We start from the raw sequence: 19,154 nt of genomic DNA, 5'->3' as shown, positions 1-19,154 counted from the left end.
GTTACTTCTAGGTGAGAACACTGGAGAAGCAGAGGGCAGAGCCTTTCTGAAGAGGGTCCTTAGCTTTCTGTAGCTTAACAGGTGCTTCAAAAGAAATCCCAAACTAACAGCTGAAAATAGACCTAAGTTTCAGCTGCAGGGGGACAAGGCATTTTTTTTCTTATTTTCTTTCAAATCTGCGCTAAATTTATTGATGAAAGAGTTAGCACCATTCAGCAGCTATTTGAAATATCCTGCCGCTGGTATTTTTCAGCCATACCAGTTCTGTGGAGTGTGGGCAGGAGCTAACAGCTGACAGTTGTCAGCAGATGTGGTAATGTCAGCTAAAAGCAATAACTGAGCTGTTGTTTACCTGTTTTCCTTAATGGCATACCCATAAATTGCCCTTTCTCTGGCTCCTGCTTTGTTTCAGTACTACATAGGTAATTTTACTGGAGAAATACAAAAATGTATTGTTCGCTTGATAGTCAAGTGTGAGAGGTTTTTTTCCATTAGAAAAGCAGCAGTTGTTGTTCATAGCTTTATCCCTGTCATCACTAGCATACTAGAGCTCTGTGGATAATGACATGTGTCTGCCAACAATCTGGTTCAGTGTATTTGTGAAAAAAATTGAAAGAGAATCTCTTCATGGTCCCTTTAAACTGTACCTTGGTATTTTCATGACAAAAACTCAAAAGCAGGCCACTGTCATGCTTATGTACTACACTATTTACTCTTCAATATTTAGTTTTCCTCCATCATATATCAATTATAAATCATGACCCACATAAGCTGAGCGGTGGTTGTGTTTGTGTGCGCATAGTGAAGGCAAACATAGTAGCATGGCGGACAGATGCAGCGTTTTTATATAGGTCGTATTACCGTTCTTAATTCATGTCAGTTCACTGTTAAGACCTTAGGCACAGTCAAGCAGGCCAGGATAGTTTGTCTGCTGCCTTATTAGTGTGAGATTATTTCCCCCTTTAGCATTAATTAAATGAGATGCATTGATTTGTGCTGACTCTACAAAGCCCTTCGTGGCTACAAGGCTTATGCAGGGGATTAGAGAGGAATATCTGTGTATCAGTGAATACTTTTACAACAGCTGCTAGGAGTATCAATGTGAATCGAGGAATTTTGTATTTAATTGCTTATGTGTGTGATAGTAAAATCTCGTATGTTATAACAGAGTCTACAGGGTCCAAGATGTCAGAACTTGCTGTATCCACTTGTATTAGGATTTTTTAAAATCTTTTTTTTTTTACTGTCAACATTCTAAATTGAAGCAATGCAAATTTACCAACAAAAAAATAGAGTGTTAAAATCTAATTGAGACTTTCTGTTGCATGTTTATTCTAAAATAAATACATTTCCCATACGAGATTCTAATCTAGTATGGTAGTAGTCTTAGGTTCTCAAATTGTTATTAGGATACTTTGCTGTTTCATAGATTGTATCTTTTCTAAGATTATTTTTTTTTAATATATACAAGATGCCATATTTGTCCTGTTGTGTGTTCTCTAGAAATATGCTACCTATAGCCCTGCACCAGAAATACTATCTTAGGCCTCTGCATTATGGTGCCACCATATCTGCCCCATCAACAGGACATCAATCATGAAGCGGTCATCCATCAACCTGAAGTCCTGTAGTTAGTACACCAGAGAGAAATGCTGATGCAGAAGATAGTTAAGCCTTAACAATTTCTCTCAAGTTTTGAGGTTTTGAAAGGTAATCCTGAAAAAAAAAGAAAAAAGTATTATGGAGTTCAATTTATTTTCCATGGCAAGGCAGCAATATGAATAGTCTCAAGAAATACATATATTCTGTTAGAAGTGAAATGCAAATAATTGTATATTTCTTTGTCCTGGAAGATGAGATCTAAGAACTTTATATTTCCTTGAAAAAAAATCTGTGTTGAAGAACATAAACCATTCTGACATTGCAGTTTTTTTCTTGGATACATAGCATGACATTTTAGTCATGAAAGCAGGAGCATAACTCTGTCAGTCCTAAGGACAAAAGAGTTCATGTAAACACTTTCTAAGATGTTCTTTATGTCTGCATCCTTCAACTCAAGTAGTCAGTCTGTTCTTAATGTGTTGCAGGTGCAGTCTGTGGGGAAAAATCTTATATTCACCTACTTAACCTGCTTTGTCATTAGACAAAGTGTGAAGTCTATTAAACTTCTCCATTATAAATTATCCATCACATCTATTAGTGACTTTGTTCTAGAAGTCCAGGTTTTATAGCCAATTAGCAATGGGACAGTAAACCTTTCCCTTTCACTAATGAGTTCAGTTCATAGTCCTAGTGGTTCAAAGCCATTTGTTAAATTGCGGTTCAGTAATAAATCTTTAATGGTAGAATAGCCATGTTCTCACTCATAGTAGACAACTGCCCATTTCACAGCCTTGTGAAGTTCAGCTGACAGGAGCTGAAATAATTGAGAAACTACTGCACTGGGAAAAGGAATAGACCTTAAGAGATGGGCATCTCTTTCCAATACCCTTCCGGACCATGCAGGGCCAATGCTCTGTACCACAGTATCCCAAGGTCTTAACTTTCCAACATCCCTCACACTGTGGGGAGAAGGACGAGCTGCAGTAAGCATGCAGTGAAAGACTTCAGTCGGGAGGAGAACCAGCAGGCAAAACATGAACTGCTGATGTCCAGAGAACATATCTTCAGCCTTTACAGTGTTGGTCTTCTATTTCACTGTCCCTCCCTCACCTTCACACTCTTTTCCTCAGGTCTTCTTCATAGCCATTTCACTGCTTTCATTCTTTCCTTCTCTCTGCATCTATTGTATTTCTACCTTGGTGTCCTGGTTTCAGCTGGGATAGAGTTAACTGTCTTCCTAGTAGCTGGTACAGTGCTATGTTTTGAGTTCAGTATGTGAAGAATGTTGATAACACTGATGTTTTCAGCTGTTGCTCAGTAGTGTTTAGTCTAAAGTCAAGGATTTTTTCAGCTTCTCATGCCCAGCCAGCGAGAAAGCTGGAGGGGCACAAGAAGTTGGCACAGGACACAGCCAGGGCACCTGACCCAAACTGGCCAACGGGGTATTCCGTACCATGGGACGTCACATCCAGTATATAAACTGGGAAGTGGGGGCAGGGAATCGCTGCTCGGGGACTAGCAGGGTGTTGGTTGGCGGGTGGTGAGCAATTGCTCTGCGCATCATTTGTACATTCCAATCCTTTCATTATTGCTGTTGTCATTTTATTAGTGTTATCATTATTAGTTTCTTCTTTTCTGTTCTATTAAACCGTTCTTATCTCAACCCACGAGTTTTACTTCTTTTTCCCGATTTTCTCCCCCATCCCACTGGGTGGGGGGGAGTGAGTGAGCGGCTGCGTGGTGTTTAGTTGCTGGCTGGGGTTAAACCATGACACTTGGTAATTTCTTGCTTGTTCTTTAAACCTCAAGTTTCTAGCATGACATTTGCTGCAATTATATTACACAACCTGTCCATGTGATATAATGGTGTGATATTCCACCACACAGATACTCACATGTCCACATATTAGAGGACTGTTTCTTTAATAAGATTTTATGCTAACACAAGGGGTACCCTTTCAAGGATGATTAGATCAGAGTGGAAACAAGACTGGAAATTGAAAAATGGCTCATTCATATCCTTTTCATGTCAGAAACTGTGTATCTGTATCACCAGTGCCATTTTAATGAAATATTTCTGGTTTCTATGTTGCTATGTTTTCCATGTATTTTTTGTATATCACAATATGGTTTCCTCTCACTTGCTAAAATTTTTACAGCATGGACAAAGTTTATAAATATAAGCAACTGAAGTTTAACAAAAACAACCAAAAAAAAGTGTATAAACTTTTCAATGTTCCTGAACATCTGCTTTCTTGGCTTTGAGGGGCAATTGCTATGAGCTTCTGGAGATTATCATCCTTAATCACTGTAAAAGATATGTTGACATCATACACACAGAAAGGCATCTGAGGTGATGACATGCTCCAGAGAAGCTTTTTCTGAAAAGTACCATCAGATAGGTAGTAAATGGAGTGGAAGAAGTAATTTGCAACAAGTAATTTTTTTTTTTTTTTTTAATTCAGTCTTCTTTCTTGGATAGAGAAATATCTGCAAGCAATTTGACGTCTGCTTCTGCCTGGGTTCTAAGGGAGTCCAGTGGCACAGCTAAATGCTAAGTAATCTGTTAAGTGAAATAGTGAGACACCTGAAAGGCAAAGAAGATGCCAAGGGTTGAATATGCCAAAAACTTTTTGATGTCAAATATATAAGGGTCATTTTCCTTCTACACGCTAATTACCTATAGAACGCAAATCAGAGGCCACAGTCTTTTTATTTCTTCCCTTTGTCCTCTGTTTTTATTTGTGGGAACATTCTTCATTACATTTCACTGTCTGGTCAGGAGATACCAGTGTAGGCTCTTTAGGACATTGCATTCTGTTTGTGCTTCACCAAGTTACTACTTTTGGCAGGATGTTAATATCTTTTCTCTTCTTTCTTTGTTTTCTATCCCTATGCAGTACATCTTTACAATTTTCTTGACTCTGTGTTCTGAGCTATTTATTTTCTTCTTCCCTCCACCTGTCTTTTCTTACCCTTTCCTCTATTCCCCCTCAGTCTCTCTTTCATCTTGTGTCTCCTCTGTTGTTTTGACTTCTGACTCTGCCCTGAAAAGTAACTACACTCATTTATTTTCTTTTCCTTCTGTTTGGAGAAGGCTTGGAAGCTGTGAAACTCCTTTCTGGATCCCTTTATTCTGTTCATGTCCTTGACCTATTTTTTATCCAGTGTTCTTAGTATACCAGTGGCTAGGATTTTTTTATGCTTGTCTTGCATCTTGCATAATAGTAAGTGTTTTTTCTCTCCACTCTTCAAAAATGTTCCACATTTCCAGTAGCTCCAGGCCTTCCTACCTTGTAGAGCTTCTTTTTATGTCTTCAGTGATTGACTCCATTCTTGTTCTCTTCTTCATGTGTCTTTTCCGTTCTTCTTGTTCAGCTGGTTAATTTTCACATGTAGAGTTTGGGTCTTGATGCCAGCTTTTCCAAGGAAATAGGAAGGAGGGGGAGGAGAGGAGAGCATCACAGGCCAGATAACCTAAAGATGGCATAGGAAAGAGCTGTATGGTGAGCAGAAGCTATTCCATCAAGCTTGCAGGATTAAGGACCTGGCATAAGATCGCAGTTCAGTATTTTTTCATTATAAAGTGGGTGGTAAATGTCAGCTGGCCCACTATATCCTCTCCAAAATGCATTAACATACAAGAAGCAACCTTGTAGTTTTCCGTATTATAACTCTTACTAAGGCACTATACCTGTAATACAATGCTGTTCTGGCTTTACTGCATTCTACACCAAAGGGTTTTAGTGGCTGACTTCAATGTAGCTGTTTCACAGATAGATAGTGTGCAAAAAGGTTGCTGTAGTGGTATGGTTTCATCTGATATTTTATGGAATCACTTGCACTATAGCTCAGTGTAATTAAAATGTTACCTGGGACTTGCTTATAGTATAATGTATTTGATACAGCATCTGTCTGCAAAATTCTAAACATCTTGTTAACCTTTTGGCTAACATTCTCATTATCTCAAAAAAATCTTTATTGTCCTTGTTTGGATGAGCTGAAGGGAAATACAGCAAAATAGTTTCTAATTTGTCAATCATTTTAGTTTAATATGTTCCACACAGGCTCCTTTTGGTAGGCTACAATGTATTCCCATGCTATAGTTATCCAAGTCCCAAAATGTCATGATATCCTGGAGAAGATCTTTTTCTATGATTGGAGCAGATTGGGAAGATCCCTTTGAGATTAATTAAAACAAATTTAAAATAGCTCAGAGGTTTATGGAAGTCCTTAAAATAAAGTCTTCCTGAAGCAGCCTGTACTGGTTAAAGTTACCTACTTAAGGATGTACAATACATTTAAAACAACTTGAATTTTTTTCTTCCAGACATTAATTATAGAGGCAGAAATTTAAGAAATTATAAATGGCATAACTGTGTTACAGTAGAAAGGTTTCTCTAGGAAAAAAATACTTAGAATTTATATTGAAAGTAAAGGCAGCATTTCAGAATGTCAAGAAAATTCATAGGGCAGTAAAATCTTCACTTAGTTCTATCAGACAATAAATATCACTAAATACTTATTGCGTGGAGGGAATTGTTTCTTTTAACTTTTTTGTTATTCTCCATTTTCATTCAGTAGTTCGTTGATTCTGTGAGTATATGGTTTTGTATAGCATCTAAGAGGGCTCATTAAAAGCTCATTTCTGGTGAAGATCGAGAATTTGATATTTATGCAGCCAAAGTTCAGTGTAGGATGGGGCTCTGAGATAGGGTGCATCTGATTTCTGAGACTTACTCAGAGATGTCAGGTAAGGTGAAATGTAATCAATTTTGCATTTACTACTGCAGGGCAATCTATGTCACCACCTCTGATACGCATGATATGATCTTCAAAAATATATTTTGTCTAACACAGTGTACCTTTCATACGATATCACTGAGCTGATCAATCAAATGGCAAGAAACGTTTAATAAATATGCTTGTAATTCAAGCTAATAATGTTCTAGCCATTTTAAGGAAGATACATTTGGTGAACAGTAGTTTTGCAGTGCTCAAATTCAGGATGTGCTCTGTATATTTATTTAACTATTTAACACTTCCAAATAGAGGAAAGCTATATAAGATAAAACCATGACCTGAATTTGACCATAAAATATTCTGAATATTACTGTATGTTTAAAAACCTCCAAACCCTTCTGTTCTTCATATCTAAAACAAATTAATTGAAACAACTAGTAATACATATATAGAATTTAAATCTCTTAAGTGTTTTGATTCTCTACACAACTTGTGATTGTTTGGTATTGGTTGCTTTTAGAAGAGACAGAATCGCTTTACTTAGAAGTATAGGTTAAAAACATAAAGCTGCTAACATCAGCTTTGATGAAAATGATAGTTGTTGCTTTCAAACTGAAACAAAATCGAGATATGTGAGAAACATTTGAAACCATGCCTAGCAAACTGTGCCAATCATTTGAGAATGATCTTACCCAATTTTGTGTTAATTTTGCAACTGTGTTCATCAAATATTTTAATTCACTTTTAAATGCATTGACATTGCACATGCCAACAGTAAATACATTGCAGATCTGACACAGGAATGGGGAGAGGAGAGTTCATATAGGTTTAGGGTATAGTTGTAGTAAAAATGCAGTAAAGGCCAGCTTTTTATTTGAGGTTTTATAGCTTCTGCTGTAAATATTGCCATAAATGATACTTATTGTAGAAGTATAGCATATGTTGCTTTTGAAAGAAAGACATTTTCACTTATTTAGTGAATTGAGGCCTCATGTTACTCCCTGCAGACCATGTCATGCCCCTTTCCAACCTCTCAGGACAGATGACTTATCCAAACCAAACATCTGTTTTTCCATTCAGTGCAATCATTCAGTGTGCTACTGGGGGCAGATGGTTGTTAATCGGCAGATCATTAATGTGGCAGGCCACTCTCTCTTTCTAGCCTTAGAAAGGTCACAAGGTGTTAAGTTCCCTTGCTCCAGGCTGGTAAGATGCATATCTTTTGATTCAGTTGGATTTTTGATGTATAACTGCAATTGAATTACTTGATACAATTATGGAGGAGCTTTTAATTAAACCTTTTTTCCTTAAAAAAAAAACCACACCTGTTTTTACAGTGTAAGAATGATGCAACCAAGAGACGGTTAGTGCCAATTACACTGTAGCTGTCAGAAAGTTTGAATGCTGAAATCTGGGGAGTGTGAATCCTAATCAGATAGCAGTGAGGATGCTCAGCTGCTACTCTGACACAGTCTCCAGCTATATGTGTCAGTTTTCTGCAGGATTTAATTTAGCCCTAATGATGAAGAAATCTCTCTATTCACACAGTCCTGTCAAGTCAAACTTTGGACAATCTAAATGAAGTAGACGAGGGCTTCAGGGAGAAGTGGCAGAGTGACATGCTGAAGAGATTTCACTTTCTTTTCCATTCACACAGGTTATATTGAGGAAGCCTGTATTATTCCATGTCCCTCAGACTGCAAGCTCAGTGAGTGGTCCAACTGGTCTCGCTGTAGTAAATCCTGTGGGAGTGGGGTAAAGGTTCGGTCTAAATGGCTCCGTGAAAAACCCTACAATGGTGGAAGACCCTGTCCAAAGCTAGATCACGTCAATCAGGTAATTAGATTTATATTTACACTATAGATATAGCTTTTTCCATACCTCAGATAACCCTTTTAGATGTATTGTTTTTTCATGTGGAAAAACTATACAACATAAAGGGCAGATGCTGGTAAGAGGAGGACTATGTGTTGGCTTACATTTCCTCAGTCAGCAAAAGATCTGCCTTCATTACTTCCTCATCCGCAAGAATTTAGCACATTATCTGAACTGCAGGTTGGAGACAATAAAACATTCTTACATGCAGATTGTAAAGACCACATGGCTGAAAATCTTCTCTTACAATGGGTAAAATGTTTCATGCTAAACATGGTAAGATTCATGCTAAAACTGGTAAGATTCTTAGAGTCATTCCCTGACCATCTCAGATCAGAAAGCATATTAAAACTTCTCAAACGCTTACACAGTATCATCTCAGTGTCCCTTAGTAGGTTTTAGTCAAGCAGGAGCTTAACCTTCTGGGTACACTTTCCCTGACACTGCAGTTCCAGTCAGGAATGCACTTCTGAAGTCAATCTCCCAGTTGTCCCACTAACAGCACTTGATTTTCCAGTATGGAGCAGTCTGCCTGCACAGTCTGGATCCTCTTCAAGTGAAACTAAGCCAGAAAATGTGATCCAAGAGCACACTGGGAGTGCTTTGACCACTAATGAGCATTTAGTCTTTGGGACCAAGTGTAGCACTAGTCCAAGTCAAACCCCTGAAGCTTGTTTGCTCTTGTTTGCTTGGGGAGTTTTAGAAAGAAAAACCTTCCTTGTCAATTAACTTATGCTCTTCAGAGTTGATTTATATTCATATTACTGTTGAATTTAATTTAGTCTGCAGAGGCATCTTAAACAGCCACACGGTCTTCTCTGTAAATATTCAAGGATTGAAAAAAAATGTGCTGTCAATTTTCATTTGAATAAAAATGCATGTACTTGATATTATCCTATTGATATTTTGCTAGCACAGAGTGAAATGGCTTGTTGAGCTAATTTTCTGCTTTAGGGAACGTAATTAGTTCTAATTTAGAAAATAAGTGTTAAACTGCAGCTAATAAACTAAGTTTGTGAGCTACTTTAACAAAATACAAACTAGAATGAGGGTTGCTGGATTTGGGTCAACATGTAAATATGCTTTAAATTAGGAGGAATGTGTTTCAATAGGAGCATATTATAGTCTATACAGAAGTCTTTTTCCTTCTTTAATATTCATGTAGTACATAATAGGTTTGTATTTTTCTGCCTCAAAGGTGATTTTGCTAGAAGGCTATTAGCCACTTGTATGCAACACTATTGCCCTCTACCGGTACTTTGACTCGAATTTGATTTGCGATTTTACATAGTAGTTGCCAAATAATAATAGATGATTCAAAATGTAATTATTGTAAAAATAAATTTGAAATATAGTAATTTCATGAGAAGGGAGCTCTACATAGGAATGTCAAAGAATATAGAGGCTGTATCTTTCAATTTTAAATACATTCACTGTCAATTCAGAAACATGCAGGGAATACACGTGCATTTTAATTTTAAGTGAATTATTTAATCTAAATGTGATCCACCATTCATTCAGCTGGAAAACTACTGACTCTTCAGAATACTTATTTCAATTATTAAATGTAATTTGGTTTATTTATGTATTTATTACTTATATATATAACACGCTTATTTGCATACATACAAAGCATAATGGTTAGACTGGGTCTTTGGTGCCCACAAGTGTGTGGAAGATGATGTACAGAGGGGCTATGCTATAAGCTGAGATCTAGGAATTATGAACTCTGAGGAAAGACTGCAACATGTTGTCTAGGCGATGGAAGAGAAGATGGGAGGGAGGATGCTGGCAGTCTGCTAGCATGTGTGTACATAAAAGGCTGTTGCAAAGGAGGAAATAATCCATTTTCCATGGGCATCATGGATAAGATAAAAAGCAGTAGGCTTAGACTGCTGCAAGCAGATTTGGGTTAAGCCTTGGGAAAACTTTCTAATGGTAAGGCTAGTGAAATATGGAAATAAAGTGCTTAAGAGGTTTTTCAAGTTTTAAGAGCAAGTTGTTCAGCGTCTCTCAGGGCTGACATGTATGACTGTATTTTGGAGAGGGACTGAACACAGTGAATGCTAGATGTCTCACTGAGTGTCTTTCGTCCTGGGCCATGCACACCAGGGTGACTCTCAGACCACACTCCAACTGAATGAAGCTTGCTCAGTACTCACTTCATTAGGCTAAAAATCTTCATAACTGCAATAATAATAGAGTCAGGTTTATTATAAAAGCATGTCAATGGCCTTCAGAGGATTTTAAATGAAGAGGCTAGTCTGAGACTGTTAGAGAAAATGAGGGCATCCCTTTCTTCATTGGCTCCAGGCATTATTTGCCCCCTTATCCAGCAGGTGGGTATGCAATCCTTACACTACCCAACTGCCATGGCCTGCAATCATAGTTACAAAAATGCCAGTAGGGTCAGGAAAACACCACTAAACACATGAAATGCAATATAGAGTTCTCCTTTGTCTTTCTGGCAAGATATCCAACTTTTATGTTACTGGAAAGGCTGTTGAATATGTGGAGTTTATGTATTCCTTCTTATGCCAACCAAGGTAAGATATATAGAGATGTTTCCCTAAATTAAGGCTTCCCTATTCTCATTTTGGAAATCCTGGACAAGAATAAGTAAAGTGCCACTTCCCATGTGACTACAAATTGTGCAGGAGTCCAGTACCTTCCTTACCATGCATTTACACCACCCATCTTTATGCTTGAGTTAATGCTTATGTAGTTCAAAGAAGGCCCAAATATGCTGCCTATGCTGGTCATCTTGTGCATGGGCTGATCAGCTGCATAGTGATATATCAGACTCTATATGCATTGATTGTTCAAGGTATTTTGTTGCAGGTTAACTGATAAACTATCAAACCATCAGCTCTCTTTTTCTACCCAAAAAGTGTTGCTGAAAAGAAATCAAGGACTTGTTTAAAGCAATGTCTTAGATTGTCTAGAATTATTAGTTGTGCTGAGTTGATACCCAGAATGATATGTGAAGTTAGCTGGTATAAGATAAATTTGAGGCAATGGGCTTTAAGTAACCTATGCATAATTAAGATACTCAGTGAAGGACTTAGGAACTTTGAAAGGATGAGAACTGCCAGTTCCTTTTATTCCCCTGAATCTATTGCACTTAATGCTGTCGGAACAATTTCAATTAATAGAGGAGTCCAGTATCCTCCAAAACCATTGAGGATTTTCTCTTGTCTTAGGGAAACTGGATTCCCTACTGTGTGAAGAGCTGATGCTCATTATGGGCAAAAAGGGAAAACAGTTTTATCGTATGTTAGGGACTGAAAAAGAGACTGGCTAATTTACAATCTCTTCCCACCAGTTGTGATTTATAAACTTTTATTTTCTTCCAAGGACAAACTTCTTGCAAAAATGCCTCATGACAGCAAGGGAGATCCAAGAGGAAAAATTGGATGCCTTTTGCTTGGCAGAAGTCATAGAATATTGTTTGTGATAAAAGCTAAATGAATGCCATTTAAATACCTATGCTTCACTCTAATAATTCTTTCTTTTTATCTTTGGTTTTTCTTTTGGGTTCATGAAAATACTTTCTTCAGGCTCAGGTAAGAGTTTCTAAAATAGAGAGATAACCTTAACATGTGCTTCCTGATTGTGCTCCAATGTTTATGTTGCCTGTCCTTTTTTTGTAATGTATGTTTGAGAAAAAATATGGAACACTATATAAATTACTGTATGAGATACTATTTCAAATTTGTATTCAAATTTAAATGTAATACTAATGCTGGTACACAAATATGTTAGAGTGATTTTAAGTATCCACAATGAAAAATAAAGTATATATTGGGATAATTTACCTTGAGCTCACCTCTCTTTAGAAATACAAAACCCCCACAACTAATAACAGTAGGATAGAATAGTTGAGGAGAGATGTGAAAGATAGAAGTAAAGTTTTAGCAGAGTTTTAGCAGTGTTTTTCTAAAAGATATACCTGTGAGCTAGCTTAGTTAAAGATTTTATGTTAGCTGTGTTGATGTTATTGGTGGAAAAGGCATAGCAAGGGCTTAGAGGCAGAGAAAACCAGGGAATCTGTCATTAGATGTCTTAGCTTCTGACTTTTTGTTATTTCTGTAGTTTTCTGTCAAGTATTTTATCTGTATTATTACTACAGCCTCTAAATCAGCAAGCTTACATTTGTTGTTCTTACCAAAAAGAGCATTAACCCTTTTTTGCATGATCACTGTTGCGTGTTTATCTTATTTGTGTGCAACGAAACTGACACTCAGTGTGGATTCCAGGTATATGAAGTAGTTCCCTGCCACAGTGACTGCAGCCAGTACGTATGGGTTACTGAGCCCTGGAGCGTCTGCAAGGTGACGAATGTGGACTTAAAAGAGAACTGTGGAGAAGGTGTTCAAACAAGGAAAGTCAGGTAAAACAGTATTGCTCCTCCTTCACTTTAGAGAACCTTCACTTTCAGTCATGGCTGTATTTAATTTGATGTAATTTTGTGTAATGTAAAGTGCTAAGTCTAGCTGTAGTATACCAGACCAGAACCCTGGCTGATTTAAATCAGAATATCTTCATTGAGTGCAATATGGCTCTGTCTACTAGTTACGGATATAGACCTTGATTCCTGGTTTATAAACTAATGTATATTGTACCTATACTGCTACAAACGCTGTAACGTATGATTTTAGTCCTTTTCCGAAAGGTTAAATGGTCCTTTTTCTATATGAAACTATGATTTTAAAACCCCTTTTAAGTATATATGCACTTGGGAATAGTAGTTACACTTATTACAGGAAAAAGTGACAAAAGTGAATGAAGTGCAATAGAAAAATCCAGACATCATCTGTTGTTTATTGAACCTGATTTAGGCATCTTGTATGCTTGCTTATCATCCTAGACCTCTAATCAAAGGTTAATTAAAATTAGTCTCACATGGTGTGCTACAACAACAAGTAAAGCAGTACATGGAGTTTGGGTTGGTTGGGGTTTGTTTTATTTTTTTTCAGTGGCTAACCTCAAAGTGACACATAATTTGGGATTATAAATCTGAATAATAAAGCATAATGTGAATTCAGTTTGAAGGTCCAAAATGAGAGCTGTATACGGTGAACTGCTAAATGTTCTCTTTTCCCTGCCACAAGTGCTTAGAAACTGGCACATTTACACAATTTTGTTCACAATAGCACTGTTTCCTCAGTGTAACCATTTACTTCAAGAAGGTCAAAGTCTTAGTCTTTGCTTGACCAAAGTTAGAAAGAATATCCATAACTCTTCTCACACAGTAGCATCTAAACAAATTCCTGTAAGAATACTCTTAAAAAACCTCCAATACAAATTAATCAGTGTTTATGTTGAAAAATAGACTTTAACACTACCATCAAAGATAAAGAAAGTGTTTTCAGCCCTTTGGGACTAAAAATATCTAACTTTTCATTTATTATCACATAATGCCATTAAAGTACTAATTCTACAGAGCTAATATATGCTCATGCTGCATCTCTTGTGTTTACCTTAGAACAGAAAGTGTTTCAAAAATTAGTTTAGTCTGATAATGTAAGATATTTGTAAAAAATTAATGTGGTCAAATGGAAGAAACTCCGAGTATTTCTGTGTGTAAGAAAGGCTTCCTATTGATATGGGCTTTTCTCTTGCAATTCTGGAAAACAGATACAAGCCTCTTAATTTGAATGATCCTAGTCATGTACTAGTTGGTCTTCTGCTGACAGGTGGAAGGGATAAGTTAATAGTAGATGCCACAGCATTGGAAATACTGTGGAATGAAGACTGTCACCTTCAGCTGTACAAAACTAAGCATATTCATTTCTCATCTTAACTGTGCCTCCATCTGCTAATTTAATATAATGGTAATTAAAAAGTATCTGTGTAAATTAGGGATTAATACTAAGAATATGAAATTTTAAAAGTTTTAATAGTTCTAGATTTAAAAGTATCAGTTGACACATGCACAAAATATGTCTAAACTGCAGATGATTTGCAATATTCTGGCTCAGAGGTAAGCTAAAGTCAAGTAAATAATCTACCCAGAAACTCTCAGCAGATCACTGATAAAAACTGTCTAAATACTGTGCATTTCTTTATATGGCTGTCCTCTGTAAAAATGAGGATTATTTTTGGCTCTTCAGCTTTTCTTGGATATACATAGATCAATACTTATTTCTGTTACTTCAATTACTTCATGACTGTTATGTGCTGACAAAATGTTAAAATGCTTCAGAATAAGGCAGAACACAGTTACTGTACAAAATCCATGGCAAATGTAGTTTATGTGCAGTTCTTTTTTCCAGGTGCATGCTAAACACTGTGGATGGTCCTTCTGACACTGTAGAGGACTACCTGTGTGATCCTGAAGAGATGCCACTTGGTGCTAGAAAATGCACATTACCATGTCCTGAGGACTGTGTTATGTCTGAATGGGGATCATGGTCTCGATGTTCTTTGGTAAGAAGTATACTGAAGTGTAATGCTTATAGTTTTAGGAGGATACTTTAAAAATGTATACATGACATACTGTGCAAAGATGCTGAATTGAGCAGTGATTACACATGTAAATTTCTATCTCTACTGTCATATTTAGGATTGTTGATAATTGGTTACAAATAAAGTGTGCCAGTATTTTCCATTAAGTGAAATTGTTCCAAAACACAAAATATAAAATGTCCCCAGCGGTCATTCTTCAGTGCGGTGTGGGTTCTGTGTGGTAGAATAGCTTTGGCAGTGGCTTGTAAGTCTCTCTGTAGCAGTTCAGTCACTGTTCTAAAAATTTCACTATTCTGTAACAAGCAAAGTCTGTAGATCAAGACTGAGCATAGAAAGGTAATTTTGGGTCTCCTCTCCCCTCCTGGCCAGCAATTTTAAAAAGAAATGTCGAAAAACCTAAACCAAACATAAAAAAGTGTTTCGGGACCTCTGAGTATTCAGGCTCTCGTGCGCTACACTATAGCATTTGGAAAATGAGTATCTCAGTATCCAGTTTATGAGGGAAATAGTTCCAAAGCACTAGTACTGAAATATGAACTAGTTAGGAAAGTACCAAGGCATTTCCAAGTTAGAAGATATTTCACTTTGCGTGGTACCAAGGTGAAAGAGCAGACTAAATTCTCTGAAATAACAAGGAAATGGTTTCTTTTACACAACAGCATGAGCCCATTATTTTACATTTGTGTTTTGTGAAGGGATTACTTGAAAGGTTGTTATAATGTTGCATGAAAAGGTATCAGGGTGCCCAAATATCAAAGCTGCTTCCAATCTCCCTTTCAAGCCGTGCAATGGAAGTAGTGTCCGTGAAAGGTCAGCTGAATCCCTGAGACAACCAGATGATGGAAAGTCTTGTCCTGCTGCCACCGAGACAGAAGTCTGCACTTTGAACAAAAACTGCTACCACTATGACTACAATGTGACAGGTATTTGTGGTGTTTTGCTCCAGTGACAGCCTGGGACTATGGCTTACTTCCATTCACCTTACAGGACAGATTTTTCAGTTTTCTGTTCTTATCTGGAGGTTGCTGTGGAGCTTGTACTGAAAACTGATTCAGGCTATTTGATCCAGATAAAATATTACTGGAGGCTTTGCAACTTGGGTGAAGTGTGCACGCTGTAGCTCCAGGAAATGTATTTCTCCGATCATTTTGTGATTTGCTCAAAATCCATACAGACGAAACCAAATATGAACTTTTCAGGAAGGCATCATGGCACTGACTATTGGCAGTAAAAGTCTCTGTTTCCAAAAATGTGTAGCAGCTGGGCTCCGTGAGCCTCTGCATGTGTAAAAGTTGCTTGTGAGGATTATTTTAGGCCGTCAGAATTAGAATTAGGTGGGACATTGGATCATTATGAGTTTTACCTGAAATGTCTGCTATGGTAATTAATTCCTTATTTTCAGACTGGAGCACATGTCAGCTCAGTGAGAAGGCTGTCTGTGGTAATGGTATCAAAACACGGATGCTTGACTGTGTTCGCAGTGATGGCAAATCAGTTGACCTGAAGTACTGTGAAGAGGTGAGTTGGGTACCTGTGAGTAAGCTCCCTTCTAATGGTGCTAATTAATGCTGAGCCAGCTGAGCTATATGGCTTGTAACCCATCCTCGACAGATGTTTTGCAACACCATTCATGGATTGTTAAGTACCTCTGAAATGAACTGTGCCTTCAACAGTGATTTTTATACAATTTCCTTCGGTTACTTTTAAGTGCCCCCATGAACGTACGCGAATTATTATGTCCTGAAGGAAATTACTTAGAAACAATAATTAATAAAGTAGAATAAAGGTAATAAATCTTAATCAGAACACTAATCATCATTCTAATTTGATACAATTTCTGCATGGAGCCTTGGACAGCTGCCAGTATCAATCATTTACTCAATGTGTTGGAATATTTCTCATGTGACATTCTGCAGCTGGGCTGGAATGCTAACTTCTTGTATCCAGCTGTGTAATGCAAAAGATACCCAAGCTAGTGTGAAAAAATGTGCAGCATGAATGCAATATTAAATAGGAGCATATATATTTTGAAAGAGCCATTTTGCAAATGTTCAAACTGACTTCAAACTTGACAGCACTCATTTTCTGACATTTTTTGTGTTGATCTTAATGTTTTGAATTGCATGGAGATAGTAACGTGAAGGAAAATGGGAAGACAACACCAAGTGCTACATTAAGGGCAATTCTAGGTGTCTTTCTGATGGAAAGTAACCGAACTTATTTCAGCTGCCATTCCCCCACCACCTTGACATCAGAAACAAAATCACTTGCAATGGGGGACAAAGGTGGAGTGGCCTCCACAGCAGCTTTGGTACCAACATCTTTTCTGTTGGACCTTCCTGGCTAGTAACTGGTCTTCAGGATGTGCCCATAGAGAAGAGTCATCAGAAGTGGAGGGAGTCAGGAAACTCATCATGTACTTTGGACTATAGTTTTGTACTGGTGTATGTGACATACATAGGCTTCTCCAACCCCCTCCAACATCCTGGATTCCTGAATCCGTAAGTTCTTAGCAAAGGCAGGTTTCAGCTGAGGCTGGCACCCAGCTTTTGTCCCAAGTTTCTCCTTCACACATAGCTCTTGGGTTTGTAATCAAATCTAATAACTTGATCATATATGTCTCAGGAAAAAACTCAAGATCTGGCTACCTACCAGCAAGTTCTGTGAATTTAACAGGGGAATGCATTAATGCGTTCTGTTAATGTTTTAATGAGTTAAAAGAAAAAAAAAATTGGCTCTTGGGTTATTTGTAAGAGACTGCAATATTGATTAATTCATACTAAGACATGATATAAAATATCCATCCATATGAATATTTCAAAGAAAAAAATATGCTTTATTAGATTTAAGGGGAAATATATTTCTTTTAGCATAAAGCCAAGAAATTATTCCTGTTGTTAACCAAAGATTTTGAGCAACATTTAGAACAAATGATTACATTTTACACTGAAATCTCATTGCAGAAACCGCTGGAGCTTTCCTGCATTTAAAAAAATGACAGTTTATTACTCAGAGAAATAATAAGGGCAAGAAGATAGTATCTCAAAAGCTACTTGCCATAAATGACTGGCCAGCAGACATCACTGCAGTCGGGTCCTGGCTTTATCAGCAACCACTGTGATACAGTCTTATTTGCCCTTTTGATTTGCTAGGCCATATAGAGATAAATCTTCCTGTAGAAAGCTCTGATCCACTCCCCAGTCATACTGTTAAGACTATTTGTTGAATTATGGATGTGTAAGCAGTGGTACGACAAGGTCAAAGGCTGATCCAATAACTGTGAGAAGTAAAACCTGTTAACCTGATTAACAAGAAAGCCAAGCTGTTCAGATCTTACCAGACCCTTCACTCTAAGGATGTGAAAGCCAACTCTGTGACCTTCTGGGTCATGAGAGGAGAGCATTCGAGAAATTACCAAATTGTGAATACATACTAAGCACTTCTTATTAATCTAATCACAGATGATCCTTCAGGGTGGGGGTTTTTTTGCTGTGTTTTTGCATTATAAGGGCAGTGCAGAAAGATTAAGTGAAGTTCAAACTAAGGTGCATGTGGATAGAAAAGTTGATGGTAAGAGAAAGATGAAATAATTTTGTAATGACTTAGCTAATGGAATTTCCCCTGGGGTATCATAAACCTTTATACTAGATGTCGGAATAAAACAAGAGTTTTGTTTAATTTATATGTAGATACATTTACAGAATTATGATTCTTGTTATTATATGCAAAGAAGAGCCATCAGAATAGCTAAACCTATCCTGATCCCTAAGAAGTGAAGCTGCCTGACTGCAATGTCTGAGTTCCTATATAATATGTGGTTCAAGAAACTAATAAAAGCCATATATAAAAAAACTCTCATGCTGTCTTTTGACTGTCACCATCTCCAGGTATTGGCATCAGCGTAGTTAAATACTAACATTTCTTCCGAGCCCATGTGTTCTGGTTTCATGAAGCATCCATATGCTCTTGTGTTTGTTTCAGTCAATCAGCTAATGAAGCTAGCCAGTCATCCTCATTACTGCCAGGATAAATCAATTTCTAGAGCTTATTTCCAAGTCCTTGTTATGTTAACATAGTTCCCTTCAAACTCTCAAGGCACAGTAATACTGGATTACTTGGTCTCTAACTCTACAAAATTAGCACATCACAAGAACTCAGCTTGTCTTTTCCTTGAGTATTTGAAAATCAAATCACCTAAAGAAAGCTGGTCCTGGTCGTATTCATATTTATGGGATTATTTTTATTCATTTACCTTCAATTAAAGATCAGAAAAGCCTAGAAACTAGCAGTTTTGTCTGCATTAGAAAGCAAACTTTTCTGTTTTATTGGCAAATAGTCTGCTTGTCAGATTACATGATTAACCTCCAGCAGAGGTTAATCTGTGGTGCCAAACATTCCTATAAACAAATACAGACACTTTTTGTGCATCACAGCATTTATAGAGCATGCTGGTGTGGCAGCCT

At 37.3% G+C, this 19,154-nt stretch overlaps 1 protein-coding gene across 1 annotated transcript in view; it reads left to right on the top strand.

Annotated features, from left to right (window-relative positions):
* Positions 1 to 19,154, top strand: part of THSD7A (thrombospondin, type I, domain containing 7A) — a 207,521-nt gene that overhangs the window by 169,002 nt on the left and 19,365 nt on the right. Inside the window, exons 14-19 of the mRNA XM_010561477.1 lie at positions 8,003 to 8,181; positions 11,781 to 11,786; positions 12,480 to 12,613; positions 14,499 to 14,652; positions 15,473 to 15,614; positions 16,094 to 16,209. Of these exons, the coding sequence (XP_010559779.1) occupies positions 8,003 to 8,181; positions 11,781 to 11,786; positions 12,480 to 12,613; positions 14,499 to 14,652; positions 15,473 to 15,614; positions 16,094 to 16,209 (731 nt within the window). The remainder of the gene's footprint in view (positions 1 to 8,002; positions 8,182 to 11,780; positions 11,787 to 12,479; positions 12,614 to 14,498; positions 14,653 to 15,472; positions 15,615 to 16,093; positions 16,210 to 19,154) is intronic.

Source organism: Haliaeetus leucocephalus, unplaced genomic scaffold, assembly GCF_000737465.1.
Source record: "Haliaeetus leucocephalus isolate CR32 unplaced genomic scaffold, Haliaeetus_leucocephalus-4.0 Scaffold146, whole genome shotgun sequence".
Lineage (NCBI taxonomy): Eukaryota > Metazoa > Chordata > Aves > Accipitriformes > Accipitridae > Haliaeetus > Haliaeetus leucocephalus.
The sequence above is the reverse complement of the archived record's forward strand: the minus strand, read 5'-3'. Positions and strand labels throughout refer to the sequence as shown.